The sequence below is a fragment of the Balaenoptera borealis genome, assembly GCF_965194805.1.
Source record: "Balaenoptera borealis genome assembly, chromosome: 3".
Taxonomy (NCBI): domain Eukaryota; kingdom Metazoa; phylum Chordata; class Mammalia; order Artiodactyla; family Balaenopteridae; genus Balaenoptera; species Balaenoptera borealis.
In genome coordinates, this window is record NC_138866.1 from 24,927,423 (window position 1) to 24,947,437 (window position 20,015).

Here is a 20,015-nt window from a genome sequence, read left to right on the forward strand (position 1 = left end):
CTTGGATGCGGGGTGCTTCTGCTGCTGTTCAAACTAGTGTGTGTGGTTTGGAAAAATTCAAAGAACTGTACACTGAGTGCATGCACCTTTCTGTATGTGTGCTATACTGCTATTAAAAGTTCGTTTCTACATCATGGAAGATTTCAAACGTATACAAGAGTAGAGAGAATAATATAATAAATATCCATTTCCCCATTATCTAGCCTCAACAGTGATCAAAACTCATAGCTATTCTTGTTTCATCTATGGTATATTCCCCCCACCTCCCTCTCCCCAATATCTTGAAGCAGATTTCATTTATCCTATCACTTCATCAAAGACTATGTTTAATCCATAATCTATGTAAAAGACAATCTATCTAAAACACCTACGCGTATAAAAACATACATACATAATACACATAAGGAGTGTTCTAAAGGTAACCTACTAAGGATCACACAATACCTCCCCCCCCGGAGAGTGTTTTGGAGGTGGAATGTGGAGAAAGAAGACAGCGTGTAAAAATTTTTGAGTGTGAATGTTTTCACAGCGTCCAATAATTCTCCATTCGCCAGTCTCACGATTTCCCACTCTTTTATTTAACGTTGCCGCCCCCGGAAGGCTTTCGTATTTGGGACCCCACAAGGAAAATGAGATTAAGTGTAGAATAAAATAAAGAGACTTAAAAGGCATCTCAACTTCGTTAGTATTTTGCCTAGAGGACGCTCTATCGTGTCACAGTGGAAGAGTGATGCATTTGCTTTTTCTTAACTGAAGCGCGTATCCCATGATAACTCCGGTTAGAAGAGAACCGAATTGTAGTATTGTTCAACGAACTACAAATCCCAGAAGGCCATTCGGCTGGGGGCGCTTGCGCACCGCTTGCTCCTTCCTTTCCCCAACTCTCTGCCGGGAAAGACCCGCCCCGCGGTGCTGTCGCTCGCGCTGGAAGAAGCGGAAGAAGATGGCGCTCACCAGGTGGGTTGTTGATTTGGGTGCTCGATACGGAAGGGTCTGGGAGTACCCACCTTTTTCATTTCTCTTCCCACACTCTCCGGGCAGTAACCCGGCCCGGGCCACAGAGCGACACAGGCCGAGGCCACGGCTAGGCCCTCTCGCCGGCCGCCGGGGCGACTAGGCCTCGCCGAAGCTGGGGTCTTTCCTGAGCGGCTTCCCGGGTTGAGTTCGCCTCCTCACTAGGACCGAAAGCCGCGGCGTGGCGAATAGTTCTCTGGCTTAAGATGCCGAGGAGTCGCATGTGTTTTCGCTTAAGTATCTTGGGGGTGTGGAGAGAGCTCCCTCGAGTCCGCGGCTCGGGTGGGCGCGATGGGGGTGTGGAGGGCAGTGGCTTATTTGTCTTGGCAGAGTGAAGTGGGTGGGAGGCGATCGCTTGGCTTACGGCCGTTCGCCTGCCGAAGTCTCTCTCCTGTCTCTGTCCCGAAACAAGGATTTCTGGGGAAAAAAAAAGGGGGGGGGCGCGGCACTGAACGGAGATTTAAAATCAGCCATAGTAGTGGTCGCTGTCTACTAATTCGCGCCGCTGCTCTGCACTTTAACTTTGGGCCTTAGGATTTCTTCCTGTAGATGGAACCACTTCGGATTTTTGCTGTCCCGGTTGCCTTGGCAACCGCAAGTAAAGTGGTCCCCGCCTTTAAGAGAAAGATGCTTAAGGGGGAGATTCCAAGGAGTTACGTAACTCCTATTAGTTGTCGACCTTGCTGCCCCATCTAAATAGAAGAACTTTCCATGCGAACGAACGCAACAGGAAAAGTTGAGTGTCACAGAGGGTAAAGAAAGTAATCATGTTAGTACATACGCTTGAGTTCCCTAAACACCCTTCATTCTCCTCACATACGTTTTTCCTGGCTGATGACAGTTACGAATCCTAAACATATTTGAATCAGAAAATTCTTTTGGGAATTACTTTTGGATGCCTTGCTCTATCCTAGGGCTTGTGTGTATACAGAAGGAAATCTGACAGTCTTTGGCTGCAGTGAAGATGGGGTACAAGGCATACAGATATGAAACAAAGAACAACACAGAATGCTTACTGTGTAGTACTAACCTTAAGTGCAAAAAGAATTAGGTGGAATGAGCTAAATGAAATGGAGCGTTTTCTTTAGGAAATGTTGCAGGCAGCAAACATTTGATTGAGTGCTCTCCAGATGGGAGAAGTGTGACAAAGACTAGTCGAGTTATGAGGAAAGGCTTTGTGGAAAAGATGGAATTTGAAAAGGACACAAAGGAAAAATATCAGAGATATTGTGGGTATTGTGTGCTTAAAACTGCAGTGGCAGGGACTTCCCTGGTGGTCCACTGGTTAACACACAGCACTTCCAGTGCAGGGGACGCGGGTTCAATCCCTGGTTGGGGGAACTGCGTGGCGTGGCCAAAAAATTATTATTATTTTTCCTTAAAATTGCAGGGGCAGAGTGCAGTCTTTAAATAGCTTGACTTACATAGCTTTCTGATTTTGTTGCGTTTTAGCTGATTTGGTTTCTGGAGATGGTCTCAAGTTTCCAGGTGAACTGTTCTCTCTGAAATCTACCAGGGATTCTTAACAGCAGGGACTGGACATGCTGATGTGTTACAGTCCTGGTGTTACTAACTAAAGATTTCAAGTCATACTGATTTAACTTTCTAAACTCGTGTATTTAAGGTTCTGTATCTAATAATATCACTTGCATTTAATACACTTTCTTTAGTAAAGGAGAAAGGATAGACTAAGATGTCTCCACAGTGGCACTATTGACTTTTTGGACTGGATAATTCATTCTTGTATGGGACTGTCCTGCGCATATTAACATGTTTAGCAGCATCTTTGGCCTCTACCCACTAGATGCCAGTGGAACCTCCAAACCCCTTTCTCCCCCCTACCTCCCAAGTTCTAACAATCAAGATGTCTCCAGACATTGTCAGATGTCTATGTTGTAGATATTTTGCTCCCAGTTGAGAAACACTGAGGTAGACTTTTTGCTGGCTTCTGCAGCCCACCCCCACCATTCCTCATGGGAATATCATCCTTTACAGGGAGCAACAAAATTAAGACCCCTTGGAAGGCTAGGGTGTGTTCTCATCATAATCCAGGCCAGATTTCCTGCTTACTGGTTTGTCCAAACTCTGCCTTTTGATCATTTTACTGACTGGTTCTTCCAACAGAAGGTAAAGACAAGAGAAATGAAACATAAGTAAATATTTTGGCTTCTTTGTTACTGTCTTTGTATCCCTCCTGTGTATTGGGTATACATGGTTTACTGAAAACAACTGTGGTATAAGCCCAAAACGTTTGACTCCATTCATCCAGTTAGTAAATCGCATGTGTTGAAAGTCTACCATGTGTCAGGCTAGGGTTGGTTTTACAGTATTGAATCAGTCAGGCAAACTTCTTATCCTCATAGAACTTACATTCTAGGGAAGACAGACTGCAGGAGTAAACAAATCAGTAATGCAAGTTCAGGTAGTAAGTACTAAGAATAAAATACAAATAAAGGGATAGAGAGTGACTCAAAGTGTGGGGTGGAATGCTGTTTTGGACAAGGTCGTCATGTAACAGCTGTTGGGAGATGTAATTGAGCAGGGACATGAATACTAAGAAGCAAGCACTAAAAAATCTGGGGAAGAGTTTTCTTAATAAGTAAATAAGAATACTTTATGGCAGTGGGAAAGCAAATGTAAAGATCCTGAGATGGCTTGTTTAAAGGAACAAGTGACATAAAAATGAGTGCAAAGGGAAGAGTGAATATATTTCTCTTGCCAACATTGAAGTAGGCCCTGCTGTGAGCTAGCTAGACAATGCGTGGAGAGTTAGGAATAAAAGAAACAGAAGGCGTGATTCCTGCCCTCAAGTTGCCTACAGTCTAATGAGAGAAAGAAAGGTAAATAAATACATGATAGCAATAAATAAGGTAGATGTTGTAATAATGATACATAGAGGGTCTTGTGAGAGCATGGGTGGTTAGTTTGGGCAACTAACCCAAACTGGGGGAATTGGAGAACAGCTCCAAATAATCAAATATTTATGGAACACATATTGAATGGTATTTAGACACTGTGCCAAGTGGTTCATGGGTACTGTCATTTAATACTTACTACAGCTCTGTGAGATAGGTAATCTTTTGGTCTGTCATTACAAATGAGAAAACTGAGGTTCAGAGAGGTAAACAACTAATCCAGGTTAGTGAGTGGCATGGGTAGGATTTGAACTCAGTTCTTAGCCATCACATTACCTGACCCGCCAGACTGGATTAGAGCCCTCTGACATACGCTGTCATAACACTCTGTACTTTTTCTTACCACTTAGTAAGTGGATTCCTATGGATTTGTGTGATTTTGATTGTCTCTCTCCCCTGCAAGACTCAGCTGTCTTTTTCTGTTCATCATCTCATTGCCTACCTAACACAGTGCCTGCACCCCAGCAACCACTAAATATTTTTGAATAAATAAGCTCTACTGCTTATTCACATATTCTTACTAGTCAAGAATCACAAAGGAACCTTAACTTTTCCATTAAATATATTATTCATATACTGGAATCCTCTTGTGGTACTTTGGGATATCTGTATAATAACATTTATCATACTTAAAAGTTAAGAATGGTTTAGTAGAAAGGCTGCTTTGATTAAAGAGTACCAAATTACATCTTTAGAATTTCTGCTTTGAATCTTTGAACTCTTAAATTTTAAATTGCATTCTAAACTATATACCTTGGGAAAACACACTTAAATATGCAACTCGTGTTTTCTTATTTTATCCACCTCTTTGTTACATTCAGTGCTAATATTTATTTTTTTGTATTGATGCTAAAATAGTTAAAAGTAGGAAGCATAAGAGTAAAATAGTTGAAAATAAGGAGTAAAAGAATAGTAAAGACACTAAGAAAACCATATACTAGAGAGTTGACCCCTTGGTAATTGAGAAAATTTACTTGCTTATTATAAGAAAAGAAAGGTGGAAGCATAAAAACTCAATGGTGTATTATGTGAAATATCTGTTAATTTTTTATTCTGGGCACCAGTTGCCTGCATCCTGGTCAGGTGTTTTTACTGTATGTCTCTTAGTACTTATTGCTTTCCAGGCATAATAAAATGACTGATAATCCTGCCATAAATCATTGGAAAGTTTGCTCTTTTGCTCAAAGGAAAAAGTATTACAGGAAAATAGTGTCTGATGGCCAAATTGCAATAATCAAATATAAGAGTTTTTAAAATTCTGACTTTTATTATCTTTGCTTATAGCTTTTTACCTGCACCTACTCAGCTATCTCAGGACCAGCTTGAGGCTGAAGAAAAAGCAAGATCGCAGAGATCACGACAGACCTCACTGGTCTCCTCCCGAAGAGAACCTCCCCCATACGGGTACCGGAAAGGCTGGATACCTCGGTTATTAGAGGTAAATAATTGTGCTGAAAATTATTATAGCACCTTTGTAAAATAAATTTAAACCCTAGAACTTCTGCATATGAATGTCAGTATGATAGAAATTCTGGTTGTGAGTTCTCAAGACATGTACTTCCCTCAGAAGATTGAGCTTTTTCTTCTTGCTTATTCTCACTGCTTTATGATCACTGGAGAAATGTACAATTTATGTCTATTCTTATGTCAAACTGTTACTCATGTACAGAAGAAACTAACAAACCCTTTATGTTTGGGGGGGATTATAGTATATGGAAAATAAAGGGAAAGTAAGAGGAAAAAGATGAAAGAATGGTTTCATGTTCAGGTGCCTTTCCCTCCCTCTCCCCTTCATGCACAATGCCACATCACCCTGAAGAAACAACTTTCCTCCAGGGAAAACTCCAGCAGCATTTCCTTTTCTGATTTCTTTCCTGTTGGTATAGTGGATAGAACACTGACAAGGAGTTTTTTTTAATTAATTGTTTTGCATTATAGCTGTGTTCCTTACTCTTTGTGTGACCCTGGACAGATCCTAAGCTCTCTTCATCTGTTTTCTTATCTTCAACTTGAGAATGTTAATATATTCTAACATACAGATTAGATGAATTTGCGGGAAGGTATAAGAGACAGAATTTGTTGGTTGATTCGGAGGCAGTGAGGGAGAAGGAGGAATCTGAAATGATCTTTTTATATATCTAGCTTGTTCCCAAAGAACAAACTTTTTTGGCGGCACCTCTTCTCCTAATTACTCAGGATCTTGTGCCTCAGTTCAATGCATATTCCTTTCCCTAATTCCAGGGCATACTGCCCATGCTTGATCACCTTTTTTTTAATCTAGGGAGAAACGCAAACATTTGAGACTTTCCTCCTTTTCAAAGCCGCTTCCTGTTCTCCATCTCCCTGTATTCATTCTGACTCCTGCAAATTTTCCTCCTCCAATTCCCAAGGGATATACCTGCCCTAATAAAAACCTCTGTGCCTATTCATGTTTGTACCCAGTTATTTTCATTTTATCACTTTGTCATGTTCTGTCTTTATATGGTTATAATTTTACTTTACAAATGGGAAGGGCCCAGTGTCCTTAGCTTTTTTTCATATGCCTCCAAGTGGTGATCATAGTGAACTAAGTATTCAGTGGATTGAAATATGTTGCTTAGCACCTATAAAAAGGCAACTGTATTCTCAGCCTCTCTCATGTTTGTCGTTACCCCTGCCCTACCAAACTCTTTGTACAGCCTAGAAGAGGAACACTCAACTAAAGAGATCATGTCTTCTCCTAACATATTCCCTGGTGATTTTTTTGTTTCTTTGGTTGATTTTTGTTCAGCTGTCCTCTGGTCCTTATTAATTCTAGTGTGTGAAAGCCAGTCTTACCACACTTATGATGGGATTTTTTTGTTGTTGCTTTTGTTTTCACTGATAATGTAATTTGTGAGAAGCAGAGCAAAATAAAAGATATTAAGGAAGCTGTGATGCCGTCTTATCTGTGGCAAAAAGACAGAACTTGTCATTATCTAACAGAAGGCTTGAGTTGTTTCTTTTTAGGGATTACAGATGCTCTACTTTTGGCCTCTCGATAGATTAGGGTGGGATGGCAGGCATCATTTTACCTACAGTAGAAATCTCATCTTTACTTGCATTTCAGCATCAGGACATTCAGGTACTGTTAGCTTTTAAAATCTTACTTGACTATCAAAAGTGTCATATATCCTGGTGGAGCAGAACAGTTTATTTGAAAATCAAACCAAAATGGCCAGCTAATAGAAATACTGTGAATGCTTCTTGAGGAGAGTGAAAGTTCTGTGGAAGAAAGCATTTTGTCCTAGTTTTTAAAGTAAAAGCTATGATTTTTCTGGCAAGCTTTATGACCATGTAATGCCACATCTACAGTCCTGAAGTGCTTATTATAGTTGAAGAACTCTAGTAAATCTGAGCCCATGTCAGATTGATGGCCTGGGTACAGGTAGGACCTTTCTTGGGAATACCTTAACTATTTTCTGCCTAATTTACAAGAAAATGTCTCCTTTAGCTTTATTGTTTGTTTTAAAAAATGTCAAACCTTTCTTTAGCAAGTAAGCATGTTGTACCTAGAAAATCATATATCCAGGATCTAATGGAATATTTCTTGAAGGAGGAGATCATATAAAAGTGGCTATTTTCATAATTTTTTTTCCATCAAACCCCCTCTAAATGATTAATATTAATATATTTTTTCTCTCATTTCTTAGTGAAATGATTTGCCTTTTTTTGAGCCAGGGTATTTTAGTTTAGTAAAAAATTTAAAGACTTTTGGAGTCAAAAGATCTGGGTTCAGGTCCTCATAGCTATATCCATGAGACCTTGGAAAAATCACTTTTAACTTTTCTAAACTTGAATTTTTTCCATATGAAAATATGAGGTGTTGAAGAACTATAAGAATTAAATGAGAATATATGTGTGGATTATATTTTGTAAATTATAATAAGGTACTAAGCAAGTATTATTAAATTTAACAAAACTATTTAAATTATATTTAATATTCATATGTTAATTTGATGATATACATTTTTGTAATATTAAACTTCATTAACAGACTTAGCTTGTTCTACTTTAGAGGTCTTAATTCTCTCTTCTAAGTAATTGTATAATCTTCGTTAGAAATGTGGTAAACTCATTTCTGGGTCCTTCCTACTTATTTGCTTCTCATGGAACACTGAATAAATAGTATGTTGTTAAAATCTGAAGAAGAAATATAATTCTTTACTTTTTTTTTTTTGGCTGTACCGCTCAGCTTGCGGGATCTCAGTTCCCCGACCAGGGATTGAACCTGGGCCACAGTGGTGAAAGCCCGGAATCCTAACCACTAGGCCACCAGGGAACTCCCTAATACTTTACATTTTTGCTCTAACTATAGCATGACCTGTCCTTCACTAAGAAAATTATGTATGAAAAATCTTTTCCTTATGCTAAACATTTTGTTTAATTTCTTCCTGTCATGTACATAAAATCCACATCCTTGCCATGGTCTAGAAACCCTTTCGTGATCTGGTGTTTGTCCACCCTTGCAGACTTATCACCTATATGTCTGCTCCTCTGCCCTCAATAAGCTACAGCCCCAATGGACACTTGCTGTATAATCTGCCTAGAAAATGCTTCCTTCAGATCTTCCCATGACTGATTTCTCATCATTCAGGCTTTAGCTCATGTTACCTCTTCACAAAGGTTATCCCAACCACACTATCAAAAATAGCCCCTCTTGGGATTTCCCTGGTGGCGCAGTGGTTAAGAATCCGCCTGCCAATGCAGGGGACACGGGTTCGAGCCCTGGTCCAGGAAGATCCCACACGCCGCAGAGCAACTAAGCCTGTGCACCACAACTACTGAGCCTGCATTCTAGAGCCCGCGAGCCACAACTACTGAAGCCCGCGCACCTAGAGCCTGTGCTCAGCAGCAAGAGAAGCCACCACAATGAGAAGCCCGCGCACCGCAAGGAAGAGTAGCCCCTGTTCACTGCAACTAGAGAAAGCCTGCGCGCAGCAACAAAGACCCAGTGCAGCCAAAAACAAATTAATAAATAAATTCATTTAAAAAATAATAATAATAAAGAAAATAGCCCCTCTTTCCAGTCCCTTTATTGCTTTCAAGGCATTTATCACAAGCCAAAAATTACGCTTTTTATATCTTTGCCCACTAAAATGTACACTCCACAAGGTCAGAGACCTCTGTTTTGTTTACTGCCATTTCTGTAACATCTAGCATAATAAGGGTTCAATGGTTATTTGTTGAATGAGTGAATATATCTTAAATCTCAAACTACTATTAAATATTCTTTTTATTTCTTTTTAATATATAGGATTTTGGAGATGGAGGTGCTTTTCCAGAGATCCACGTGGCCCAGTATCCCCTGGATATGGGACGAAAGAAAAAAATGTCAAATGCACTGGCCATTCAGGTGGATGCTGAAGGAAAAATTAAGTATGATGCAATTGCTCGACAGGGACAGTCAAAAGACAAGGTAACCCTCTCATTGATTTTTTTTCCCCATTGATAAATATTTTGTGAGGAGTTTTTTTAATTGTATGAAAAATGATAAATCTGGCCATTTAGTTTATGTTAAAAGTAACAGTGAAGTATATATACTTAGGCTAACTGAAGATGACTTCATAACAATATGAACAATATAATATGACTTCATAACAGCAGTGACTTTTTCCTTTAAAATTCCCCAAATTGATGATAGGTTATGTATACTTAAGGGTTTTTATGTATTTGTTTTACATTTTAAAAACAGTTCTTTTTTTTCCCTTCTAGTTTTATTGAGATACAATTGACATACAGCACTGTATATTAAAAACAATTCTTTTATAGTACTAACTTTTTTAAAGGCTAGCAAATTTTTAAAAATCTACAATCCTAGCACCCTAAAAAAATTAGATTTAGTTTTGTCTATAGTCTTCTATTTCTCTTCCATGTACTTAAAGAGTACATAGATACTTAATTATTTTAATGGTTCATTTGAATAGAATTAATCACATAGACTTCTTTCTCCCTTGATTAAGTACAAAACTGGCACTTGCTACTTTTAGGATGGCCCTGCTTACAAAGTAATCCAAAGACAAAAAATGAAGTTTACTTAAAATAATCTCATCACAGAGCAGCCACACTCAGAGCCAAGGAACTGTTTTTAAGACCTAGTTGTTTTTTTTTTAATAAATAAATACTCCAAGTAGAGGTAAAAGGGCTCTTTAGAATTGAAGATATTGGGGAAAGTACTTGAGAACCTTCACTACCTGTCCTTTGCTTCTCTTTCTCCCAAACATTTTCATTTTACCCTGTAAGACAGCACTAATGATAAACCATCCTTTGATCCTCCATCATGGCTGCTAGTTTTGGGGGGAAAAACAATTATGCAGTCATGCAAATTTGTATCTCAGGTTTCAGCAGAGCTGTCTTGATGTTCCTCCAAGCTTAACTCCTACTCCTCTCCATCCCCTCTCAGTTTAACAGGTGATTCCCCATCTGTTTGCAGATAAGACTACTGGAAGAAAATTGTTGGCTTTCTTTATCCTGCACGTGTCTTTTTGTCTTGACTATTCCTTTTGTCTCTATAACAAATCTCTTCTCCTATCTAAACCTAATCTTGTCAAGTGTATTCTAGTGTATCCTGGATCTCGTCCCTTCCCCTTTTCTTTGTAACCTCACCTTTACATGTATTCCCACTTTACATATATACACACACACATATACACTCAAACATACACATCTTTTTTTTACATGAATGAGATTTTAATTCTCATAACTCCTGTAGACGCTTTTTTTTTTACTTAAGATGTTTTGAAGATTTTCATTAAGAAAAATCTATATAGATATTCTAAGCATTAGTGGTTTCCAATATTTTAGTTTTGCACACAGTGCTGTATTCAAGATCCATATATAAACATCTTTTTGCACATGAGTATTTGTGTAAAATAAATTCTTAGTAGTCTATACATTGGGTCAAAGGATATTCACATTTGAAATGTGGCACATAATGCCAGTATGTTCTCTAAAAAGCCTTTGCTTAACAATCATTCCATTCTTTTGTGTTTCCCTCAGACCCTCCATCTGTTAGTCACCATGATTTATCTTATTTCCTTAACATTTCTCTGGTATAGTCCCTTCTCTGCTACTTAGTTCAGACCCTTATTTTTTCTTGCTTAATTTACTGCAGTAGAGTCTGAACCCATCTCCTTGGCATTTGTCTTGCCTGCCTGAAAAAACAGTCATTCACGTTTTTCTGTTTCTCTCCCTCTCTCCCCCACATAAACACACACAAGCATGCACACTTAAAATCTTTCCATAGCCTTCAGGATAAGTACCAGCCAAGCACCTTATGGCACAATGACCCCTTGCTTACCTTTCTAGCCTAGCATCAACTTTCATGACCAGAATACTGAAATCCAAAAATAAAGAGTCCAGTTTTAGCCATTCTATTTATTTTCAATACAAAATAATCACCATAACAGGTGGTGGTTAAAGAAGAAGAAACTTTCAGGCATTCCCTATGAATGTCTACTATGAGGAACTTCTTGCAGCTCCCCTATTATGGCATGTTCTTTCTTACCTTGGGAGCTTCCTCTGGGTACCCTCCTATGCTGGGGAAAGCCATCTCCCTATTCTTTTTTCTGGCTAAATTCTATTGCTTTCAAGTCACAACTCGCTCTTCACTATTCCAGGATACTCTCCCTGATCCTCCCTAGCTAGATTGGGTGTCCTTCCTCCCTATTCCCTGTGTTTACTGTAAAGTAGCGGTTGTAATTATCCATTTTGTTGTAGTTATCCTTTTGTTGTGTTATCCATTCACTAATAATGTTCTATGTCATTTGACTAAAAGCTCCTTGAGTACAGAGATTATATCTTTTCATTTTCCTCTTTGGCACCTAACTTAGTGCCTGACAGCTTGACACACAGGCATTCAGAAGTGTTTGTTGGAGGTATTATAGCAATATTTATTGAATAACAGAAAACCACTTTTCCTGAAGCCACTAAGGAAGCATGGTCCACTCCTGCAAAAGGAAAAATAAGTCCCTATACATGCAGGGCATATACTGGAAATTTACCCTGGGCCATGAAGGCCTTCATTCACCTTTGTCTTGGTGCACCTCTCCTTCTCTGGAATAATAACTATGCTTTATTGGTATGTGCTACCTCTCCTCTCATTTATTAGGAAAAAGCAGCATTTTAGGACAATAATTTGACATTGACAGGATGTGTAATTTTGAATGAAATACAGTTTTAGCCCATTTTACATGTATATTGGTGATTCTTTTGTATTGAAAGTAGAGTAGAAATGTTAAAACTGAACTGTTTATTTTTAGATTTCAGTATTCTGGCCAAATAAGATCTCCAAAGTATTGTTTGTTACACAGTAAAAGCCTTACATGTTTGCCTAGAAATCAGCCACTGGAAATGAACCCTAGACTAGTAGTTTATAGGGGTACCACTCTCAGGTTCATACTAACCCTGACTGTAATGGGGAAGCTGTACATGTGTGGGGTGGGGGTGTATAGGAAATCTCTCTACATCCTGTTAATTTTGCTGTGAACCAAAAACTGCTCTGAAAACTGCTCCTAAGACTGCTTAAAAAAAATCATAATAAGTAACCACAATGAAGATTAAAAAAAAAAAAAAGAATAGGGCACGCAATGAGTTGAGAAGAAAGATACTGAATAGAGTGACTACCTGGAGGATTCTAACATTGTTTATGATGGATGTATTTCCTTGCTGGACTTTATACCCTGGAATATACATTTGAATTCCTTACACAAATTTAATTAATATGTTATTTTAAAAAGTGGATGTATTAATGCATGAAGTTTTAGACTGCATGTAATAATTCAACATTAACTATGCATTGGCATTTGGAGGAGGGGAACACTTCTTGATTGTTTGGGACTGTCTTGAGCATTGCATTATGTTTAACATAACTGGCGCTACCTATTAAATGCCAGTAGTGCCCCCTCCTGCACCCCCGCCATTGTCGTAAACAGAAACATCTCACGTGTTTTCAAAGGCCCTGGGAGGGGAGTTGGAGGCGTTAGCATTGCCCTGTGTTAAAACCACTGATTTTCCTGTTTCAGAAGTAGGAATTGGCTACTAAATGCACAAAATGAGATTTTTAAAAAATTCATTGTCATTCAGAATGCTGATATTCAGGGTCCTTGACATAGGATGAAAATGGCTTATTGGATTATTGAATTTGCGCTACACTGCAGTGGTTTCTGATTTGTATCAGAGGGATCTGGCACTCTTCAGAAACCAGGGACTTCTCACTGAAATATTAATAATGAAAGAGCAAGAATGGAAAATGCTAGCTGTAGGTATAAGAGGTGAACAAGGCAAGGTTCCAAGGGATAATATTCTAGGGCAAGTCTAAGGCCATTGATCTCTCTAAATGTAAAGTAAATACTGTGTACAAGACTTAATAGTAATACAAAACTGGGAAGGAGAAAAAAAAATTTAAGTAAATCTCAATAGAACTAAATCCTTTTTTATTTTTTATTTTTTTCCAAATTGTGACTTCAGTCATAAATCTTGAAATAAAAAGCCTGGTGTTTACATTTTTCCTTCTGAAATCGTTAAATAGGAAATGTTACATACATGATATTGCCTAAAAGAATGCCTTCAACCCCTCAACCCCCCCCAAAAAAAACTCCAAACAACCTTAACCCCAAGATAAATTGTATGTTATTACCTTGGTCATATGATTTCACAAACTATGTCTATAAAGACAGTGTTTTCTTTCTACCTCTGAAATGGTAGCTATGCTGACAAGCTTATCCTTTTAGTCAATCCAATCCTTTGCCAGTTTTCAGTAACAAAAAACTTCTGTTTCATAGATGAGTTATTACTTTATCTTGTTCACAAAACTCATTTGTGCTCCTGATACCTTCGAAAGTATATTGTAATTTTTCGGATAATCCTCCCCAGCCCCTTTGCCCCCTGAGATATACTGAGTTTCTTCAGCACATTTGGTTCTCAGGCAATAAAAATTTGGGGTTTTATAGTTAATACCATGGAGGAATCTTGCTCTTCAGACGTCCTTCACTCAGCTTTGTGAAATGCTAGAATCTTATTGATGCTCATTTAAAGGGTTATTAACTTTGGAATACCCAAATAAGAAGCAGCAAATGGCTCTTGTATGCTAAATTAGTATTGAGACTTTATGTTGAGCATATACGACTACCAGGGAGTAGAATCCCTTCCTGTAGCAATTACTGTGTAAAAGTAATTAACTCTTCATAGTCTTGGTATTATTTTCTAGAGATTGTTATATAACTTGTAATTCTTATGATATAGATTTTTTCCATCCTGAAAAGAAGTAAGACTCTTTTTTTTTTTAATTTATTTTTATTGTTGGTCGTGTTGGGTCTTTGTTGCTGCGCGCGGGCTTTCTCTAGTTGCGGCGAGTAGGGGCTGCCCTTCGTTGCGGTGCGCGGGCTTCTCATTGCCGTGGCTACTCTTGTTGCGGAGCACGGGCTCTAGGCACGTGGACTTCAGTAGTTGCGGCACGTGGGCTCAGTAGTTGTGGCTTGCAGGCTCTAGAGCACAGGCTCAGTAGTTGTGGCGCACGGGCTTAGTTGCTCCACGGCATGTGGGATCTTCCCTGACCAGAGCTCGAACCCATGTCCTCTGCATTGGCAGGCGGATTCTTAACCACTGCGCCACCAGAGAAGCCCAAGAAGTAAGACTTTGGAGGTCAGCTACGAGCTGTGTGATCTTAATGCACTGAGCCTTGCTTTTCTCACTGGAGTGCGCTTTAGGGTCCCTTCCAAAATGAACACTCTGAGAGGATGGTGACACTAGTAGCTCCCATATCAATAGACATGTTTTGTGGTAAATTATCTACATTTCTTACCTGATCCCTTTTCTTATTCCTGAGAAAAACAAGCTGGAGATTTCAGTCTATAGTCATGATACAGTTTTTCCAGGAAATCAACAGCTTATATAGAACATTCTGCAGGCCCAAAATATATGTACCTTTAGCATAGAATAGAGCGTCTCTGAAAGTCATACATTCAGTCATTTGTACAAAAACTATTGACTGAATGCCTCCTGTGGACCAGGCATTGTTATAAGCACTGGAGACACTTAAATGAATAAGAGATTCCTCATCAATAATATAGGTATAATCATTGTGCACACCTCATAGGGTTGATGCGAAAGTTAGGTTAGTTTATATATATAAAGCAAAAGAACAGTGGCACAAAATAAGTGCTTAATAAATATTACCTATTATAATTGTTATTACTTTAATGGGGAAGACAGGTAAAGATTTAAAATAGATAATAATTTCATACTGTGAGCAGTGCTTTGAAGAGAGTATACAGAGTTCTGTGACACTGAATGATTGGGTAGGGAGGGGTTGCCCCTTTAGTGAGGGTAGTCATAGGAGGCCTCACCCTTGCATACCTGACCTTTGAACCAAGACTCAGGTTGAGAACCCAATTGAAGAACCAGGAGCAATACTCTGTAAAGGCTCAGAATTGGGGGAAAGCAGGTTGTGTTGAAAAAACAGAAGAGTCCATGTGACTGAAGCATAATGAATGAGGGAGCGAGAGGTACAGGGGAAGACTGAAGCTGTAGGCAAAGCCAGGTCAGGTCGTATAGGCCATTAAGTTTATTTTGCTCTGTTGTTTGGAGTGAGAAATTAGCAATAGCATGCATTTCCTTTAAGCTATTTTAAGGAATGTCATGGTAGAATGCAATTATTGATATAAGACTTTGACTTACAGTAGTAAACATTTTCTTCTGCAGAAAATTTCTGAAGATCTCAAGTGCCCAGGAATTTTGTTTTCTTTCATATTTATAAGTTGTCCTTTATCTGTATGTGTGTCAAAGAATTCCCAACTCAAGCAGCAAAATCTAGAATGCTGCTTATTTGTTAAATTTCCAGTACTTCTGTTTTTCTATAAAATCTGCCATGTAAGTTATTATGGAAGTATTCGAAAGGATAGATGGACATGAAAGTCAGTAATATTCTATTTGGCAGAGGCCTACCCATCAGATAACAGTCCTAAATTTGGATAATGAGTGTAAAATAAGGTGTGTGTATAGAATTTTTTTTTTTCAGGGAAGAAAGTGTTCTGGGTTTTTTTGACCATGGCAAATGTTCATTTTCTTAGTCTATGAATAGAGTTGATGCCATAAAAGACAAACATTATAAGTAGGGCGAGGTCAATGAAATTTTTTAGGCCTCCTGAATTTGGAAATTATTCAGTAACCTGACTTACATTCCAATGAGCTTGTAATCCAAGATAATGGTGCTATAGGCGGTTTATATCATCATTAATTTCAAATCCTAGTGAGCCTTAAAAATAGGGATCACTGATGCATAAGATTTTGTTGGCACAATTTATTTGGATACTGACTTGATTAGAAGATCTCAAATAATTTAAATGCTTGAGGTCAGAGGAAAATTACTAACTTTTATAGCCAGGGCAGCAATTTGTGTATATATATATTTAAACTTCCTTGGTTTTAAAATCTAAAAGACAAAATCTGTGTCCTAAATTTATAAATGTGCTGAGAGGACATTTTGACTTCTGAAATGACTTAATGAGGTTGCTTCTCTTCATTCCTTGCTTTTCTTAAGCCTGCTTGTGTTTGAACATTTTAGGTCATTTATAGCAAGTACACTGACCTGGTTCCCAAAGAAGTCATGAATGCAGATGACCCAGACCTGCAAAGACCTGATGAAGACGCCATTAAAGAGGTAACTGGGAATCGATATGTATAATTATTTTAGATGACTTTTTACATCTTTATTAACTTTCGAACCACTCAATGTGTTGTTTCTTATCTCAGATAACAGAAAAGACAAGGGTAGCCTTAGAAAAATCCGTATCGCAGAAGGTTGCTGCGGCCATGCCAGTCCGAGCAGCTGATAAACTGGCTCCTGCTCAGTATATCCGGTATGAATCATGCCTGGAGGTTTTAGTTTCATGTTGGAAGTGATTGGATTTGGGGGTCCTGGTATTCTTTCACTATCTTTAGTCACAACTGTAAATGCAGTTTTTTGAATAATGACTTGAAGCCTATTGACTCTTTGTGCATTCAGTTGAAAGCAGAATTTTTTAAGCTATCCACTTTTAAGATATTAGCTATTATGCTATTTTAAAAACATATTTTTTGTTTTTAGAAATTAACAATTACATAGAGTATATGATGCAAACCACAGTGATTATAGTTTTCAATTTTTATATAATATATATGTATATAATATATAACATTAGTATATAGGAAATATTATATAGTATAATACTATTATAATTATTTAATATAATAATAGTATACTATAAATATTAATAATATATTAATATCATTTATATAATAATAGCCATCCTTATAATACTTCCAAATTTTGAGGGATTTCACTCAACTAAATCTTTATGTGGAAAGATGATTCATATATAGATATTAACGGAAAATTTAGAGCTGGTAGGACTGCTGCCATTATTCTTTCTGTTTTACAGCCTATGCTTAGTCAAAAACTACTAACTATAAGTTGCTTGCTGAGGATATTTTGAGGCATTTTTTCCTCAAATGCAGACTTACGAAATAGGTGCTATTTTCTAGACCTCTTATCTGTGAAATTGAACACTGTGGCTTCCATGGTTCAAAATGGACTGTGATGGATTATTTGCAAATTAATACAACTGTAGTTTACATTGTGCTTATAACTCAGAATTGCTGTTAGTTCTCTTATCTCCGTTGCTATCTGCTCTGCCTAAATATTGTTGCAATTTTCGATTAATACTTTGTGAGAGAAGTTGACAATGTAGTCCAGTTTAGGATTGTAATAGAAGAAAAATACCTATTGAAAACTTGAACTGGATATACCTTTAGTTTCATCTACATTCTTTAGATACACACCATCTCAACAAGGAGTGGCTTTCAACTCTGGAGCTAAACAGAGAGTTATTCGAATGGTGGAAATGCAGAAAGATCCAATGGAGCCTCCAAGGTTCAAGTAAGTAGGTGGTTTCATGAGAAGGAACCACTATTCTTAAAAAAAAGATATCAAAGGAGGAAAATGTCTATCAACATGTGAATGGATAAACAGATTGTGAGACATCTATACGTGGAATACTGTTGAGCAATAAAAAGGAATAAACTTTAATACGTGCAGTAAAGTGACATGGGTGAATCTCAAAATAATTATGCTGAGTGAAAGAAGTGAGACAAAAACAAGTACATACTGTATGATTCTTTTTATATAAAACTCTAGAAAACGCAAACTAGTCTACGATGACAGGAAGTAGATCAGTGGTTGCCTGCCGGGAAGGAGGGAGTATGGATAGGCGATGAGAGGAAAAAGAGGGATAGGCAAAGGGGCATGCAGAAACTTTTGGAGGTGATGGGTATCTTCACTATTTTGATTGTGATGATGGTTTCATAGGTATTTACTTGTGTCAGAAGTTAATCAGATTGTACACTTCATGTATTGTTAATTGTAAATTAGTTGTACCTCAATAAAGCTGTTTCTTAAGAAGGCAAAAATATATTGCTCGATGAAATGATGTTAATAGTGTGGAGGTGAAGTGGGTAATGATGATGAGAGAGTTGGCTGTGTTTTAATAATTGTTGAAGCTGAGTGGTTGTGATGAGAAAAACAACTTTTGAGGAAAACAACTTTTTTTTTCCTGAGTTGCTGCCTAGGCATTTTACAGTATGATAACCCTGCTCACACCTAGAGACTGGACATTTAGATTAGGACTTGTGTTTAGGATGCCGGTCATAAGTTCCCCCTTTGCCTTTCCCAGGGAACCTTTTAAAATATAGTTGGCCCTTTGTATCTGCAGGTTCTGCACCCGTGATTCCAACCAACCACAGATCAAAAATATTCGGGAGGGTTTTCCCTGGTGGTCAAGTGGTTAGGACTCCGTGCTTCCACTGCAGGGGGCACGGGTTCAGTCCCTGGTCGGGGAGCTAAGATCCCACATGCCGCGTGGCATGGCCAAAAGAATAATTTTTTTAAAAAAATTCAGGAAAAAAAATTCCAGAAAGTTCTCAAAAGCAAAACTTAATTTGCCACACCTACCAGAACTATTTATATAACATTTACATTGTATTAGGTATTATAGGTAATCTAGAAATGATTTAAAGTCTATGGGAGGATGTGTATAGGTTATATGCAAATACTATGCCACTTTAATAAAGGACTTGAGCATTCACGGCTTTTGGTATCCTCAGGCGTCCAGGAACCAGTCCTCCTCAGATACCAAAGGGTGACTATAACCACTTAGAGTTAAGCCCCAGGAAAAGTTAGTATCCTCTGTCCCAACTACCTTGTAAGTAATAGGTATTGCTACCCTGCTCTCTATCTCCTGCTCACATGTGGCCTAGGACAGAAGATTATCCTTCCTCCAGTTCTTTCCCCGCTCCTCACGCCTCACTTCTGGGATCTGAAAGTAATAATAAATCTTGTGACTCTACTTCCTCAGGTGGGTGTATTAAAACTGCACCTTTAATTGAAACAACCCAATGGGTTTCACTTCCCCAAAGTGGGAGCTTGGATGCTGAGAGAGCTATCTGCGGACCCTGGGTGGGTGTCTTGTGCCCCTCATTCAGCAGGTCATAATCTGCACATTCTTAATTGAATACACCAGCTCTAGCTTCTCAACACATTGCTATATAATAGGTGGACGTTTGTTATACACTCTGTTTTTGTATCTGTTTGAAGCTTTACATAATAAAAAATGAGGAGGGGAGACGACTATTAACTAAAAAGGAAAAATCTGTATCACTCTGTGATTGTGCTTTGGTTTATCCTTCAGGATTAATAAGAAAATTCCCCGGGGACCACCTTCTCCTCCTGCACCTGTCATGCATTCTCCTAGCCGAAAGGTAATCTTTGCTCTAGTTTAAAATCTCTTTTTGTACTCATGATTACTAATTTTATAAATAACCTCACATAGAATAAAGTCTAGATGCCTATGTAGTTACATTTCACCACACTTACTGTTTCTTTAATTTGTTTTCCAAGATCAAATAGGGACCCACTCAAGATTATAACATGCAGTTCCAGAGTGCCTATGAGAATGTATGTAAAATGTTAGCTATTAGTTTTATTATTATTAACCTAACCCCTGCATTTAACGGAATGAAAAGGGTCTGGTATTT

The 20,015-nt window shown here is 38.2% G+C and overlaps 2 protein-coding genes across 2 annotated transcripts in view; one reads left to right on the top strand and one right to left on the bottom strand.

Moving 5' to 3' along the window:
* The first annotated feature begins 876 nt into the window (after positions 1-876).
* SNW1 (SNW domain containing 1) overlaps positions 877-20,015 on the top strand; it is a 35,166-nt gene continuing 16,027 nt past the window's right edge. The window contains exons 1-7 of the mRNA XM_082384709.1: positions 877-957; positions 5,214-5,367; positions 9,205-9,366; positions 16,510-16,605; positions 16,698-16,804; positions 17,758-17,862; positions 19,670-19,739. Of these exons, the coding sequence (XP_082240835.1) occupies positions 944-957; positions 5,214-5,367; positions 9,205-9,366; positions 16,510-16,605; positions 16,698-16,804; positions 17,758-17,862; positions 19,670-19,739 (708 nt within the window). The 5' untranslated portion in view covers positions 877-943. The remainder of the gene's footprint in view (positions 958-5,213; positions 5,368-9,204; positions 9,367-16,509; positions 16,606-16,697; positions 16,805-17,757; positions 17,863-19,669; positions 19,740-20,015) is intronic.
* SLIRP (SRA stem-loop interacting RNA binding protein) overlaps positions 9,076-20,015 on the bottom strand; it is a 35,733-nt gene continuing 24,793 nt past the window's right edge. The window contains exon 5 of the mRNA XM_082384771.1: positions 9,076-9,086. The gene's annotated coding sequence lies outside the window, so the exon portion shown is untranslated. The remainder of the gene's footprint in view (positions 9,087-20,015) is intronic.